This window comes from Abramis brama (genome assembly GCF_963993115.1).
Source record: "Abramis brama genome assembly, chromosome: 23".
NCBI lineage: Eukaryota > Metazoa > Chordata > Actinopteri > Cypriniformes > Leuciscidae > Abramis > Abramis brama.
Window position 1 is genome coordinate 15,330,097 of NC_139985.1, and position 16,131 is coordinate 15,346,227.

Genomic DNA, 16,131 nt, shown 5'->3' on the forward strand with positions numbered 1-16,131 from the left:
CATGTGTTCGGGTTTTTGCTTGTGTAAGAGGAACTGGATTCTGCTGTGGGTGGGGAGTGGATGGTGCATGCAGGTTGGACGTGAGGAGGCCATGATGGCAAGAGCTCATGCTCTACAGATGTTTGCCTTGTGCATGCTGTCAACACACCCCCTCCCCATCTGCATCTCTGAAGGATGGGGGTGCAGGAGATAGCAAGATATCGCTGCCACATCAGTGCAAACGCATGAGGACAACCATTGTGACTGTCAATAACAGTGTGATTTTTGTTTTTGATCATCCTGAGGTTTGTTCTAGGAGGATGTGCTCTGTTCTTCTGTTCATGAACGAAATATGGTGGGCGTGTGTGATAATGACCCGGGCATCAGGAGAGAAAAGGGGCCTTTTTAAAACCGTTCAGGCTGCAAAATGACTGAGATGGAAAGCGTTATGTCGCATGGAAAGTCTCAAGTCTACGTGCTGCATCCAAAATTGAAATTGAGGTTCAGCGTTGGCATCAACCGACGCTATATCTTATGAGTTATGGACCATTGTTCTGATGTGCACATCACATTCAGATGGCGTTTGTGTGTTTATTGGAATTTCGAATAGAAAATTCTCTCTTGGCAGTGAGAGGCAGCCATCTTGGCGCTACCTTTGCCAGCGTTGTAACTGAACTGTGTTGCCTTTGATTGGAGAAAAGCACATTCTTATTATCCAGAATGGAAACTGCTTTGCCTTTTTGTATATGTTTACATAAAATGTGATGTTTTATCCCATGCCACTTGTTATCGAAACCATCAGGAAAGGCCACAGCTGATTTGTTTTGTTTTTTGCTAGTATCAAATGCTCATTTGTATATGGACTTACACCTGCCTCATGAAGTTTCTTAATGTTTAGTTTCTTCAACAATACGAATTATATCACAATACGTTACAGATACCTGTAAGTTTCGCATTTTGGAGTCAGGTTAGCATTTGTCCGTAGCTAGCGGGCCCTTGGAGTGGAGAATAAGCATATTGTGTTGACTCTGAAGGAGGCCCTGCTGTGAATCTGACGTCAAAGGGCTCTTTCACTGTGAACTTCCTTCTCTTCTGCTCTTCTCTTCTCTTCAAGCTGTGGAAATAAAGCCGGAATTCAGTGAAATACTTTATGAAGGCATTTGCTTGCTTGGTGTTTGGTAAAATGGTGAAGTTGGGTTAGATTTTATCATGTTTTTTTAGCTTCATGATTGCTAAAAAAACATTCCGTCTGAAGGTGAAAAATTAATAATTTGTGTAAAAAAGTTTTTTTGTTTATTTGTTTTTTAAACAGAAACGAATGATATCAGAAATACAGGTGTCACTATGACAAAACAGCAGGTGTAGGTGTAAAATGGAGATTTAATATCATTAATTTATTTTCATTGTGGCAGTTTGGCTGAAGGAGAAGAGAAGGAGTCAGATGCAATTGAAGGGATGGAAATTGCAACACGATCCAAGGGTGAGAACTGTCCTTGATGTGATGAGTGTGCCTCATTTATTTCCACATTCAAGTGTGAAAACAGTGCAAAAGTGTCAGCTTCCATATTTGTTGATGTTTTGATGTCTTTCAGTATGGTTTAGTTTTGTACATTTTTTACTCTACGTTTACATCAGTAATTTGTCCCATTGCTGTGCAGTCTCTGATCAAGGTCCAGCGGAAAGGACCGTTCCTAAGCGCAAGGTTTCCAGCCCCCCTCACTCCTCAAACGGACACTCCCCTTCCGAATCCTCCTCCAGTCCTGTGAAAAAGAAGAAAAAACCAGGAGCCGTCAATAGCAGTAAAGATCAGGTGCAACTTTCGCTCCCCATACAAGCCCTTGTTCAGTCCTGCATGTCAGTCATTCGCTAATTTCAGTGTCCGTCTGTTTTATTTATTTATTTATTGTATTTTGGGTGGCTTCTTTGTGGTGATGCACTGCAAGATTTTATAGTATTCATCATTACCATCATCCTGTACTTTTTACGATATTGTCATTATAGGGCCACTTGTTTTTCTGCTGTTTTAGCTGAAAAGAATTGAAATCTGATTGTCAAACTGTGTTTTAGGACCCCTGTAAACAAGTCTACCGCTCACAAATAATAAAATCAGAACACTACCAGACTGACTCTAATAGGATATATTAGCAAGGCGGATTACCTGGGTGATTTTTGGCCACTTTAAGATTTGTGCCCACTTGGTCAAATAATAGAAATGTTTCTGTTACAAAATCTACTAACAGCCTTGTCAATTAATAATGCTATTTTCTGTTTGCAAATATTTTGTTAAATAAATATTTATTTGATTTTAGTCATTTTCAAAATCATATCACTCAATAAAAAAATATCTAGGCCTCTATTTAAAGGGTTAGTTCATCCCAAAATGAAAATGATCCCATAATTTACTCACCCTCAAGTCATCCTAGGTGTATATGACTTTCATCTTTCAGCCAAACACTATTGGAGTTATATTAAAAAATATCATGGCCCTTCCAAGCTTTATAATGGGAGTGAATGGTAACTTGGATTTTGAAGCCCAAATAAGCACATCCAACAAGCGCATTGAAAACATAAAATCAAATAGTAATTATATTTAATAAGTAATTTCCCCCTTTTTAGCAATAAGTGGCAATTATCTAATTAAGTGTCAGATGCAGAGTACATTATATTTTACATTAAGATTTAGAAGAGAAATCTTATTTAAAAAAATAACTTTTATAAAGATTTATAATTTGAATAATAATAATAATATATTTATACATAGCCATTATAATTCATAAACTACTACTACTAATATATTTAGATATTTATACAAAGGCAAAGCCACATCTGAAAGACATGAATGACTGATGTCCTCAAAATGAAATAATTAAATTAATAATTCGGAAGGTCAGTTTAATAGTGTATCAATATATTAATATATTCCTGTGTTCTTGTTTTATTTGTAAACTGTTGGTATATGTTGAACATTCATTTTTTGACTGATGTGGCCATTGCATCACTGTTTTTCAGCGTCTCACACCGTGAGCGCTTTGCTCAACAGCAAATGTATGCAAACAGACCGTCCTTAATGTCAAGCCCTGGTCTCTGCAATTGATAAACCCTCTTGATTCGACCGCTACCTGCGTTTTTGCAGGGTATCCAAAAACGTGCCATCTTTCGACAGTGACATTCATTTTCACAAACAACCTAAGGTCCTCGTCTTTAGTTTTATGAGACAGATAATGAGCTCAGCCAAACAAATGCAAGGCAGGTGGCTTTCATGCAAGCTAAGCAGAAATGTGTATCCAGGGACAGACTATGATTCATGTTGATGCAGCTGCAATGAATTATTAGACCTAAGCTTGTTTCTGCCTCTGACAAGGATGCATTTACCTTCATGTTACAGATTGAAATGCCATTTATTCAGTGCCCATTTGTTTACATTTGCTCTCCTCTGTCCTTCCATGCCACACCCTGATCGATAACCTTTGTGCCTGTTGGTTTTGTCTTGTTACTTTTAATACCCGTGTTTTGAAACCCCGACCCTCTGTTTCTCTCGCCCGCATTCCAGTCAGAACTAAGACATGGTCCCTTTTACTATGTGAAGCAGCCCGCACTCACCACAGACCCTGTTGATGTTGTACCGCAGGACGGGCGGAATGACTTCTACTGCTGGGTGTGCCACCGCGAGGGTCAGGTGCTCTGCTGTGAGCTCTGCCCGCGCGTCTACCACGCTAAGTGCCTCAAACTGGCTGCAGAGCCTGAAGGAGACTGGTTCTGCCCTGAATGTGAGGTACTGGCTCACGTGGCTTCACTTTGTCTAAAACAAATCAACTTAAAGCTACACTGTGTAGGATTTTCTCCCATCTAGCGGTGAAATTGTTTATGACTACCAACTGAATATTACTTTCTAGCCCCTCCCATTCTTAGGGCGTTTTAACTCCTACGGTGGCCATATTAATTCAAATCTGCCGGAAGTCGCAAATAATCTCCCCCTCGTATTCGTCACGGTGCCACTGAATGTAAAAACGCGAAAGGCGAAGCTTGAATTTCCAGGTATGTCCCTCTGTGGCTAATGTATTTTCAAGATGGAGGCGCAACATGGCTGCCGCCATTCGAGCGACTCGCTCGTATGTATTCTAAATGGCAGATTCTACGCTTACGAGAATACTTGATTAGTTTGTAGAAGTAATTACACATTAATGAGCACATATCATTTTGAAAGAACAAAGTGTTTTTTGCTAAGAATCAACTTAAAAAATTACATAGCTTTAACAATGCAGATTTTTAGTCATTTATAAATATTTTTTTAAACGTTTTTTTATTTAATAACATTTTTTCCAAAGGCCAATTATAATATAAAAAGTCACAATTTGTAATTGCCTGCCAATTTTCCACCCTTTTGAAGTAAACATGATTTTGCTACTGTAACTTTAAGACATCTATACTGTATATAAATTACCTCTTATTGATTGGCTTTTGATTTTTGATTTTTACATGTGAAATGTTGCTGAAGCGTAAATTGGGGCGATGGTTTCTGAGGCCCTGTTTACACGAGAACGCTCGCGGGTGAAAACGTAAAAATATTTTATCTGTGCCTTTCGTTTAGACGGCAACGGCGTTTTCGGGGCTTAAAAACGCAAAAAAGTGAAACCACCCTCCAGAGTGGAAATCTTAAAAACGCTCCACCGTCGCGTTTCCGTCTAAACGGTAAAAACGCAAAAGTTTGCTAGACAGTGAAGGCACCGATCAGTGCTTCACATGGCCACCTAGCCGCCTGGAGTGCATACTACATTGAATTTCACACACTTTTGCGTCACCATATGCACGCAGATTTTCCCCCGATAACGCTCGTCTAAACGCAGAATAAAAAGTGATCACTTTTGCGTTTTCTCTTCAGATCGTTTCCGTGTAAACGTAGCCTGAATGACCCATTTTTGTTGCGTAGTTTCAGTACATTTTTTAAAACGTATTCAAAAGAAATAGAATTTTTTTGTTTTTTGTGATATAGAAACATCTCTTTAATATTTGCATTTAAAGTCTCCCTGTGGTGAAAATCAAGCTTTTGATGTTGCTTATATGTCTACGTGGTGTTTTTAATATGCTTTAAGACAAACCATGTGCAAATTCATGTCAACACCATTGCTGAGTTTTTTTACTCAAAACTGCAGTGAACCAAAGACAGTCTCAAAAACACGGTTTGAAATCGCTGGTGTTTCTGACGTCACACAAACTACCTTGTAACCAATCAACGAGTGTGATTATCAACGAGTGGATCTCTGAGCTGGTGTGAGTGAGTGGAGGCGGGGCCAAGGGTGTAGAGTTACATTCAAGCTATTTTAAAGCATGGCAAAAAAAAATAAAACATTTAAATATGTCATTTTGGTGATCAAAGGGATAAGATGATTGACTACGGGGGGACTTTAAAGTAAGCATGAAACGGAAGATGCAATTTTTCTCTATTTTCTTCTCTATTGTGACGTATATCCGAGTTAAACGGCTTCTCAAACAAGAAAAAATGTAGGGCGGGACTTGAGTTTGTCCATCGGGAATTGATTGGATCATTGGATGGTTGTGGTTTGCTATTATGTGAATGACAGAGAAGACACATCATGAGAGAAAAGAGATGTGCTGCAAGAGGGAGGGGAAGTTATTTTGATTAAAGATTACGATGAGGACACATGAATTTTTAAAATATTATGATGTGCACGGATAAATCATTTATTATAATAATCCTGCATTATTCCATAAAAAAAAAAGAATTCTCCATTTTGATTTCATGTTGACTTTAAGCATTTCTCTCTTTTCATTACAGAAAATAACAGTTGCAGAGTGCATAGAGACCCAGAGTAAAGCTATGACGATGCTCACATTGGACCAGCTGTCTTTCCTGCTGAAGTTTGCTCTCCAAAAGATGAAGCAGCCAGGTGTAAGTTTCATGACTTTTGATGGTCCTCCTCCTTCAGCAAATCCAGGATTTAGTTAACATTAGAGTGTTGTGCCTAGATCTAGTGCAAAAACAAAGCAATGGTGCAAAATGGTAACATTTTCCCACTTTTTAACATTGTATACTGTCATATGAAATGAGTCTCAAATGAAAGCCCCCTTCCACATAGAACAGGCATAGACACAAGACACATTCAGCACACATGAAACACTTCATGAGCGTCTCAATGGTGCTCTTTAGTGTTGCTTTCACCTCACAATTTGGTTTGTTTGGTTGGGTTAAAATAGTTGTTCTACACAGCAGGCCAACACAAGTGCTAAAGGATGACATATTGGTATAATGGCATATCATTTATAACATATATTTCATTAAGTCACATTTATTTGTATAGGGCTTTTTACAATACATATTTTTTCAAAGCAGCTTCACAGAAAATGTATGTTTCTACTTTACAATTAATAGTAACCTGTTATCAGGTGACTGTGTCAAACTAATGTCCATATTGCAGAAGTTTACAGTTCTAAGACAATACAGTTCATGCAGTTAGCTAACATCATGTATTAATTTAAGCAAAAACAATGAGTACGGTAAAGCATGGTTACATGTTGTGATAATGATTACAATATATGGAACATTTGGCAATTTTGTATGTTGATTTAGAATTGGCATCTTCTGAAGTCCTCACAGTGGTTGGCGTCATCTCTTCACAGGTGTTAGGTCTTCTGAAATCTTCGTAAGAACCTGGATCCAAACTGGATCTGGTGTAATCTGGAGAAAAATTAGCGCAGCTACTGTTTATAACATTTCAAGCAAAAGATAATCATGTGCTTTTGATCAGATATAACTGGTATGCAAGGTTATGAGATGTATTATGTGAATGCTTGGCTATAGAGATGTGTCTTTAATCTAGATTTAAATTAGGAGAGTGTGTCTAAGCCCTGAACATAATCAGGAAGGCAATTCCAGATATAGGAGCTAAATGTGAAAATGCTCTCCCTCCTTTAGTGGACTTAGATATCCTATACATACTAGTGACATACTACTAAAAGTTTTGTGTCTTTAAAGAGTGGGATGGATTGTAGGGCGATAGAAGATTGGTGAAATACACAGGAACTAAACCATATAGGGCCTTATAACTCTGTAGCAATACTTTGTAATCAATATGAAACTTAATAGGTAACCAGTGTAGAGATGATAAAATTTTCTCTGGTCGATTTGGACTTAGTGGAGTTTGTTTATTGAGGATGCAGGACAGTCACCTAGGAATGCATTATAGTAATCCAGTCTAAAGGTCATGAATGCATGAATTAGCTTTTCTGCATCAGAAACAGACAACATGTTCCGTAGCTTGGCGATGTTTCGATGGAGGGTGGAAGAAGGCTGTTTTTGTAACATGCAAAATATGATTTTCAAAAGACAAGTTGCTGTCTAATATAAAACCCAGATCTTTAGGATGAAGCAACACTAGATACTTCTAGATGCAAATTGTATTTTAAGGGCTTCTGTGTATAGGTTTTTGGGTCCAATAAGTAAAATCTGTCTTATCTAAATTTAATAGTAGAAAATGACTGGTCATCCAAACTTTTCTATCTTTAACACACTCTGTCAACTTGGATAATTCAGAAATTTCATCTGTTCTAGGTTAAATATATAACTGAGTATCATCAGCATAACAATGAATACTAATCCCATGTTTTAAAATAGCAGAGGGCCTAAAACAGACCCTTGCAGCACTCCAGTCCATACTTTACTGGTGTTAAATTAGATAATTTCCTATTTACATAAGAAAAATGGTAACAGTCAGACATGTTGGATCTGAACAACTTTAATGGCTGTCCATTACATCATTAAGTGATATAGGGCCCTATCTTGCACCCAGCGCAATTGACTTTGTACACCGACGCATGTATCATTCCTATTTTGCACCCGCGCAAAGCGCGCTTTTCCCTCCACAAAAGCACGTCGCTAAACTAGGGAATGAACTTGCGCTCCCTGGGCGGTTCAGCGCAAAAAAGGAGGCGTGTTCCGGCGCAAACGTTCCTTCATGCTATTTTGCAGGTTTAGAAAACAATTGCGCCACTAACCAGGAAAAAATAGTTTAAAGTCAGTGGCGGGTTGCGCATGTTATTCATATGCTATTTTAAGGGCGCATGCTTGGCCATAATCAATGTAGCGTGTGCACAACGCGCATACACTTTGATTCTCTCATCTACACAGAAGCAGCAGTTTTCATTTTTGCAAATCATATATTATTACGATAGATAGATAGATAGATAGATAGATAGATAGATAGATAGATAGATAGATAGATAGATAGATAGATAGATAGATAGATAGATAGATAATTTATTATAAAAGCATACATCTAGCTTACACATTTACCCAAATTATCATACGCCTTTTTAACCGAAGTTAATTTGGGTGGGTTTCTCCATCCCCAACGTCCCTGACGAGAGCGTTGCTTTCCTTGGCTGTGAACCGCTCCTGGCGCGCGCCTGGCAAATACGCCGTTATAATAGGAATCCGCTTTAGAACAAAGCGCGCCTGCTCTTAAAGGGAATGTGAGATGTCGCTCTGATTGGTTTATTTCACGATACGCCCAAACCACACCTATGAATAATGAAGCTACTTCAGACCAACCCATTTTAGATTTGCGCCTGGCGCAAGAGTCATTTATCCCGCTGGGAAAATAGCAACAGCGCCAAGACCCGCCCACAAAGTTACTTGCGCTTTGCGCTTTGACACTTGCGTTTCAGATCGTTAAAATAGGGCCCATAATGTTAATATATCATGCTACTTGAACTATCAAAATCTGAATATGCTTTTTACCTTAAAATGTACAGATAACCACCATAGGTGACACAATAGAAAGCCACACAATGAATCAGAGTTCACCATAAATGGCCAATACACTATAGACAGTGAACTGGGTAATACACACAAAGACAAAACACCAACAGGATAACACACATGACTTAAAAATGCACTAAATAACAGAAAATGTAACAGAACACCCCAATGTAGATTACTAATAGCAAAAATAAGAAACCCAAAAATGATTTATGCAAACTATCATGTCATGCAGGGACTGCTGGGAATGTCTTTTTATTGTTTTTAACCATAAATTATATGGTAATAAATTGTTTTTACTTTCAAAAACCATACATTTTGCTGTATTTTCAAGTAAAATGACTGCGATATTAAACCAATTACAATTGTTAACTTAGTTAACTAATTAAGAGATTTTAACTGCACCATTTTGCGTGTTATTTATTTATTATTTCAATCATTTTTACAGTGTACAAAAAACAGTGAAACTCCCTTAAAGTGCCATCCCAGATCATGGAGCAGTTTTCTTTCAAAACAGAACAAAGCTCATTTATCTTCTCCCCTTCTCCAAGCTTCTTAACTGAGAAAGACTTTTAATTGGGAAAACAAATGTCCTGCAGAAATCACCTAGCTATATTCCCCACCTTTTTTTGTCCCCTACTTCTCCAATATGTTTGGAGTCTTCATGTCGTATCAGTCATATTGTATTACCACCTTGGCCTGTAGTCTAAATGGCGAAGTTGGTGGAGGTGGTAAAGTGAAAGATGATCTGCTCAATACCAGTCATGCAAAGACACTGTGGGCATTATTGCATTTTAGACAAAATGTTTCTTAAAGGGGCAGTTCATTTACTCACCCTGATGTTGTTCAAAACAGACTTACTTTCTGAAACACAAAATTAGATGTTTGTGCTGATCTTCTATCTCTACAGATATCTGTACTGTGAAAGTGAATGGGGACCAGAGGCTGTTAAGCTCCAAAAAAGCACCATAGAAGCATCAAGCAAACGTTGTCCGAAGAATTCATACACTACATCTCAGATCTTTTGAAACCATATGATAGCTTTTTGTGAGAAATAGACCAAATTTTTTATCTTTAAAAAACAAAAACATGTCTGATATCCATGGTCACCATTGACTTTCATTGTATAAAGAACAGCTTGGATATTCTGCTAAATATTTCTTTTTGTGTTCCATGGAAAAAAGAAAGTCATTCAGTTATCAAAACATATGAAGATGAATAAATTATTTAAATTTTGAGGTGAACTATACTTAAATACTAAAATGTCTCTCTTTTTTTCCCCAGACGGAGCCATTTCAGAAGCCGGTGTCATTGGAACAGCATCCTGATTATGCAGAGTATATATTTCATCCCATGGATCTCTGCACTTTAGAAAAGGTGAAAGTGAATAATTTGATCCTGAAAAATCAACATTGTCAAATCTTAGGAATGTATAATATCTGGCATGTTATGAAAGGGTTTCATTGGTATGTTCTCTTTTTGCTCCTATTCAGAATATCAAAAAGAAAATGTACGGCTCCACTGAGGCTTTCCTTGCTGATGTGAAGTGGATTTTGCACAATTGTATCATTTATAATGGAGGTTGGTTGCTAACAGTTTCACAGTATTGTCAAATTTGTTTCTGCTGAGGGTTTATGTTAAACTGTTAACTGTTTCCATCTGTTTTTTTTTCTCAGGCAACCATAAACTTACAGCAACGGCTAAAGTTATTGTAAAAATCTGCGAGCATGAAGTATGTATTGTAAATGATAAGAATTATAAGCAAAAACAAGCATATAATTTGTTCAGTACCAGTTTTTTAAACACCAATTATCTTTCAGATGAATGAGATCGAAGTCTGTCCAGAGTGCTATCTCTCTGCATGCCAGAAAAGGGACAACTGGTTTTGTGAACCATGTGTGAGTGTCTTACACTAAAAAAAAAAATGAAATTCCTTCTTCACATAGTAACCAGTGTGAGTTACCCATCTGTTCATGAAATATGTGTGTGCATCAGAGCAACCCCCACCCTCTGGTCTGGGCCAAGCTGAAGGGATTCCCATTTTGGCCTGCCAAAGCTCTTCGAGACAAAGATGGACAGGTGGATGCACGTTTTTTTGGGCAGCACGACAGGTGAGGAACCTTTGAACCACATATTAACCATCCACTATGCGGCAAAATGTCAATCAAAAACTTAATTTGCTTCATTTTAATCTGAGTTTTTAGTCCTAATCAGAAGTGAGCATCAACAGTGTTGCATAATTGCACATTGACGGCTCATCCAAATGTTTTTTTTTTTCATAAAAATGAGTTTTTCCATAGAAATAGATGTCACTAAGCTTCTTTGTGCACAGTGCACACATTATTTTCAATGTGGATTTTTGTTGCAATTTTATAGATTAGTTGTTGCAGCCCTACATTTCTCCAAAAATCCACTTCTGAGAAAATCTGAAAATCTATTTATTAAACAAATACGTATGTTTTGATTGGCTATGGTTGATATCGTGCTGCATTTCAACTTAAGCAAAGACAGAAAAATTACTTGACATTTCACATAATTTATAGATATAGTTAACAGTTGGGGGTTGAGTGTGACTTCACTGTTGTATTTTATTCTAACTTATTTGTTTTAATATACAGGGCCTGGGTTCCTATTAACAACTGCTACCTCATGTCCAAAGAGATTCCCTTCTCTGTGAAAAAGACCAAGAGCATCTTCAACAGTGCCATGCAGGAGATGGAAGTGTATGTTGAAAACATCCGCAAAAAATTTGGAGTTTTTAATTACGCCCCATTCCGCACACCTTACACACCAGACAACCAGTTCCAGATGCTCCTGGACCCGGGAAATCCTGGTGCGGGCTCCATCAAACCTGAAAAACTTGAGAAGATCAAGTTCAGCTTTGATGTGACGGCATCTCCTAAGTTGCTCGTGGGCAAAAGCATGGTGTCCACTGGGAGCGTAGGGGGCGGGACAGGAAGACGAATCTCATTGACGGATATGCCTCGTTCACCAATGAGCACTAACTCCTCTGCCCATACGGGATCTGATGGAGAACAGGAGACTCCAGAGAAAGGTCATGCTAGAGCGGCCCTGCCCCATTATAGCACTGGAGAGGAGTCACTGGATTGCACTGGTATATATAAGATTAAAACATGCATACTGCTGCTTTGCATATGTATGGTCTACTTGTGAAATATATTGAAAAGGGCTTTTGAAGATATAGAAGAGATCAGAAGCAACCTGCCAAAAACATGTAATGCTATAGTTTTAGATTAGATTAGATAGTTTTAAATTGAATTGTGTTATAATAGTATTTAAACGTAGCGGTATGTTATATTAAAGCTCAGATCTACTCTTGCAGGATCGTCTACCCCTCCTAAAGCAGGTCTCACAGGCAACACCTTAGAAAGCCCTAAACCCTTCCACTCATCAGCTCCCAGCACCCTGGTTAAACAGGAGAAGACCCCCACCACTGGCAGCATCCTCAACCTCAACCTTGGTAAACCTCCGTCAGTTGATTTTATTTATTTTCTTTTTTTAAAATACGCAAATTTATTTTCTGAATATACACTACCATTCAAAAGTGTGGGGTTTAAATGTTTTTGAAATAAGTTTCTTATGCTCACCAAGATGCACTGTGATGGTAACACTGAATTTTCAGCATCATAACTCCAGTCTTCAGTGTTATTCCAAGGAAAAAATATTTACTAAACAGGGCAAATTAGCGTGAGAGCGCAATTCCAAAAAAGCACCAATGGGAGTGGCATGTTCTGCAAACGCTACCTTCTAAGAGCACGGCAAAATAATGTCTGGTTTAACACATGCTTATTTTGGGTGGTAAATAATGGCGCAAATACCAGTAAATTCACTAGCGCAAACCTTAGTAAATCACCTTTCATGGTTCATTTAAAAACTTTCCACCCATAAATTTTGAGTCTGAAATAGAAACTCCTACAAATGCATATACAATAAGGTCAACCGCAAAAATAACTGTCCATGCCTTTTCAGTCCTAATCTTTCACGCCGTGTCTTTAGTAAATCCTGACAGTAGTTTTTTCATTCCAAAAGAGGGTTTGCGCTGGTACAAGCTGTTAATAAATCTGGCCCATAGTCTTTATAAATCATCCTAGATCTTATTTATACAAAATATTCTGTACCTCAAGAAAGACTTGTGAATTAAGAATTGGTAAACTCTTTAATTCAGCCCATATGCTTTTAAATGCTCATAATGCCTTGTTGTGATCTCTTTCAGATCGTAGTAAGGCAGAGATGGACCTGAAGGAGCTGAGTGAAAGTGTCCAGCAACAACAGCAGCAGGGGGCTCAGCCCTCCCTCACTTCTCCTAAGAGACAAATCAGAAGCCGTTTCCAACTCAACCTGGACAAGACCATTGAGAGCTGCAAAGCACAGCTGGGTCAGTTCAGAAACACAAAAGCCATTTTCACACTTTCAATTGACGTAAAATTGCAGTGGCAATGGCTTTCAGTGTTTTATTCACATTGGTGCCATTCACTAGCCTGGTAATACCAAACTCTGCTACTTCGCTTTGCTTTGTAGACAGAGTCTGGCATGGCACAATTGAAAAGCGTTTTCTTTCTCGCGGGGGGGCGCTTGTCGGAAGTTTAAAATCATTGGTAAGCCAATCACATGACGTTTGGTTATGGCGTGTGTTATGCGCATGCTCAGCCGCATCTAACTTCCACTGTAAACACATGTATGATGCGAAAACAAAACCATCGAGCGAAATACCGGAGTAAACATGGCTGTGAACGATTTTTGCAGATTATGTGAAGTAAATCTACGCATCCACGGTACAATCAGCATCTACGTCACGGCTCTCAGCCCGCCCTCTGTTCGTTGATTGGCCCGGCCGTCCGAAGGCCGCTGGAAAACTGAAAGATACGCTGCTATCTCAGACTGACTACAGAAGCGAAATGAAATTGAGCGGAAGTAGGAAGTCTGACGTAGTCAGGCTAGCCATTCACACACCATTATCAAAAAAAATTATTTTATTCGAAATTTAGAAAAAAATGAAAAAACTTTATTTTTGACTAATTATGCCTATTTATTCCCTGTTAATTATAATATGGTTGTGATTAACTCAATACACCTTTGGGAATATCTAATAGTTTTTACAATAGAACTTTTCGATTTCTCAAGATAATATTTAAATACATTTATAATGAAACTGTTGTAAAAAAAAATTGGCACAAAGATTCTTGGATTTTTTTTATTTTTATTTTTTATTCCTGTTCTCACCAGTTAGTAGTTACACTCTGACTCTGGCAGTCATTTATTTTACAATGCCTTTTTATTTATGAAGAAATTGATAGTGAATGTGCGAATGTGTTATTACTATTCTGAAGGTTAAACATTTGCTCTGTCTCACAGGTATAGATGAAATATCTGAGGATGTAGAACACAGCGATTCAGAGGAATCCGACAAGTCTGACTCAAGCGACAGTGAATACGGCAGCGACGATGAACAAAAATCCAAGAGTGGCCAAGACTGCAAAAACTCAGCTGATGATAAAAATGAGAAAGAGCCACCCAAGAAAAAGTCAAAACCATCGGCTGCTGCTGGTAAGGACAAAGACAGCAGCACAGAGTCTGCTGCTACAGCCAGTACAGCAACCAAAGGAGAAATCAGCCAAAAAAGCACCTCCAACCCTATAGCTAAAGACAAACCAGGTATGGACTCAGAGGAAGAACCTCCTGAGAAACAGAAAGCAGCTCAAGTATCCTCAGATTCCAGAGAGAAACCCAAGAGCAGCTCTGAGGAGGCCGGGCAGCCGTCATCTGTGGATGTAGACATGGACTCAGATTCTGAGAGGGAGCTGGTCATTGACTTGGGGGAAGAGCAGGCAGGGAAGGAGAGGAAGAGGAACAGGAAAGATTCAGCCGCTGTCACCGCACTGAAAGAGCCCACAGCCTCCAAAACTGAAGGTCAGATTCCTTTTATGAATCAGTGTCAATAAAGCATAGGACTGCCAACCGTTCCATTTAATACGGAATCGTTTTGTATTTAAGAAGCAGAGGCAGAGGCAGGGGTATAGGTAGAGGCAGTAGTGTAGTCTATGGCAGAGGTCTTCCTGCTCCTGGGGACCCATTGAGTTTTTCAAACCTGTTTCAGCTCACCTGCCTGTGTATTTTCAAGCAATCCTGAAGAACTTGTTTTGCGGTGGGACCAGTGGATCCCGGGGAGCAGGGTTGAAGACCTTTGGTCTAGGCTAGAGTATACGCAAGCATTGGCCGCATAACCACCTAGTTTAAAAGAGATTTTGCCAATGCCCAACCTGAATATGAGAGACCATATATCAATGTCCATTCGTGGAAGGCTTTAAGGTCAGCATGAAAATTGTAATAGTCTGTTCTTCTCTATTGTGACGTATATCGGAGTGACATGGCTCGAACAAGAAAAAAACCTGCTGGTTCCAACCAATGGATGTGGGAGTACTGGTGAACCAGCAAGATCAGCACTATACCAGCCATAGCCAGAATAAACCAGCCTGGATCAATATGGAATTCATGCTGATTTATGCTTGATTTTTCAGCAAGGAATGTAGGGCAGATCTTGATTTTGTCCAGTGGGAATTGATTGGATCATTGGATCGCTGTGGTTTGCTATTGCTGTGATGTCATGTGAGTGACAGGTTGTCCTTCCCTCACGCTGATAAACACGTCATCAAAGAAGAAATGTCACTTCACTTCAAAAAACTTCACATTTATTATGATTAGGCTAAAGATTACGAGGGCACATGATTTTTTTTTTTTTTTATTTCGATGTGCATGGATAAATCATTCATAATAAATACTGCTATATTCTATAGTAGGCTATATATAAAATAATTGTCAATTCTGATTTCATGGTGACTTTGAACTTGGGCCTCATTATTGTTAGTCTTTTTTCACAGAAACACAAAATTACCACACACGCACAAAAAAAGTCTCAAGCACCTGCAGCAGCCCATAGGCCTACTAATAAGTTCTCTGACATTTTTATTCATACATGGTTGCAACATTTTAGTTCTAATTTTTAAATGCCATTGTTTAAAAAATGTTTCAAAGACATTCGGTTGTTGACATGAACACATTTGTTTTGCTTCTAAAAATATTTATATATTATATATAATTTATATATATTATATTAATCTTTTTAGAAGCAAAACAAATGTGTTCATGTCTGAGATTCATTTTGCATTCATTTTATATAACTGCAGACACTGAAATGTGTACAGTATACTTGTCCCTTTTATACTTATTTTCATATAAAGAAAATAACTAAGATTGTTGGCAACCTAATAGAGCAGTAAATAACACTATTAACCCAGCTTCTTTAAATTAAGAAAACTTCTAGAAACCTCTATTACACCTTACCATTTGCCATTTGACAA

General features: G+C 38.3%; 1 protein-coding gene across 6 annotated transcripts in view; it reads left to right on the top strand.

Moving 5' to 3' along the window:
* The window catches only part of zmynd8 (zinc finger, MYND-type containing 8), a 28,839-nt gene that overhangs the window by 2,960 nt on the left and 9,748 nt on the right, over nucleotides 1–16,131 (top strand). For 3 of the 6 annotated variants that reach the window (XM_084101123.1, XM_084101122.1, XM_084101125.1), the window contains 13 exons: nucleotides 1,392–1,459; nucleotides 1,638–1,789; nucleotides 3,530–3,751; nucleotides 5,774–5,887; nucleotides 10,040–10,132; nucleotides 10,249–10,336; nucleotides 10,432–10,487; nucleotides 10,576–10,653; nucleotides 10,751–10,866; nucleotides 11,374–11,870; nucleotides 12,099–12,236; nucleotides 12,990–13,151; nucleotides 14,129–14,683. In XM_084101123.1, coding sequence (XP_083957249.1) covers nucleotides 1,392–1,459; nucleotides 1,638–1,789; nucleotides 3,530–3,751; nucleotides 5,774–5,887; nucleotides 10,040–10,132; nucleotides 10,249–10,336; nucleotides 10,432–10,487; nucleotides 10,576–10,653; nucleotides 10,751–10,866; nucleotides 11,374–11,870; nucleotides 12,099–12,236; nucleotides 12,990–13,151; nucleotides 14,129–14,683 — 2,339 coding nt within the window. The remainder of the gene's footprint in view (nucleotides 1–1,391; nucleotides 1,460–1,637; nucleotides 1,790–3,529; nucleotides 3,752–5,773; nucleotides 5,888–10,039; nucleotides 10,133–10,248; nucleotides 10,337–10,431; nucleotides 10,488–10,575; nucleotides 10,654–10,750; nucleotides 10,867–11,373; nucleotides 11,871–12,098; nucleotides 12,237–12,989; nucleotides 13,152–14,128; nucleotides 14,684–16,131) is intronic. The other 3 variants (XM_084101124.1, XM_084101126.1, XM_084101127.1) reach the window with 3 other exon arrangements.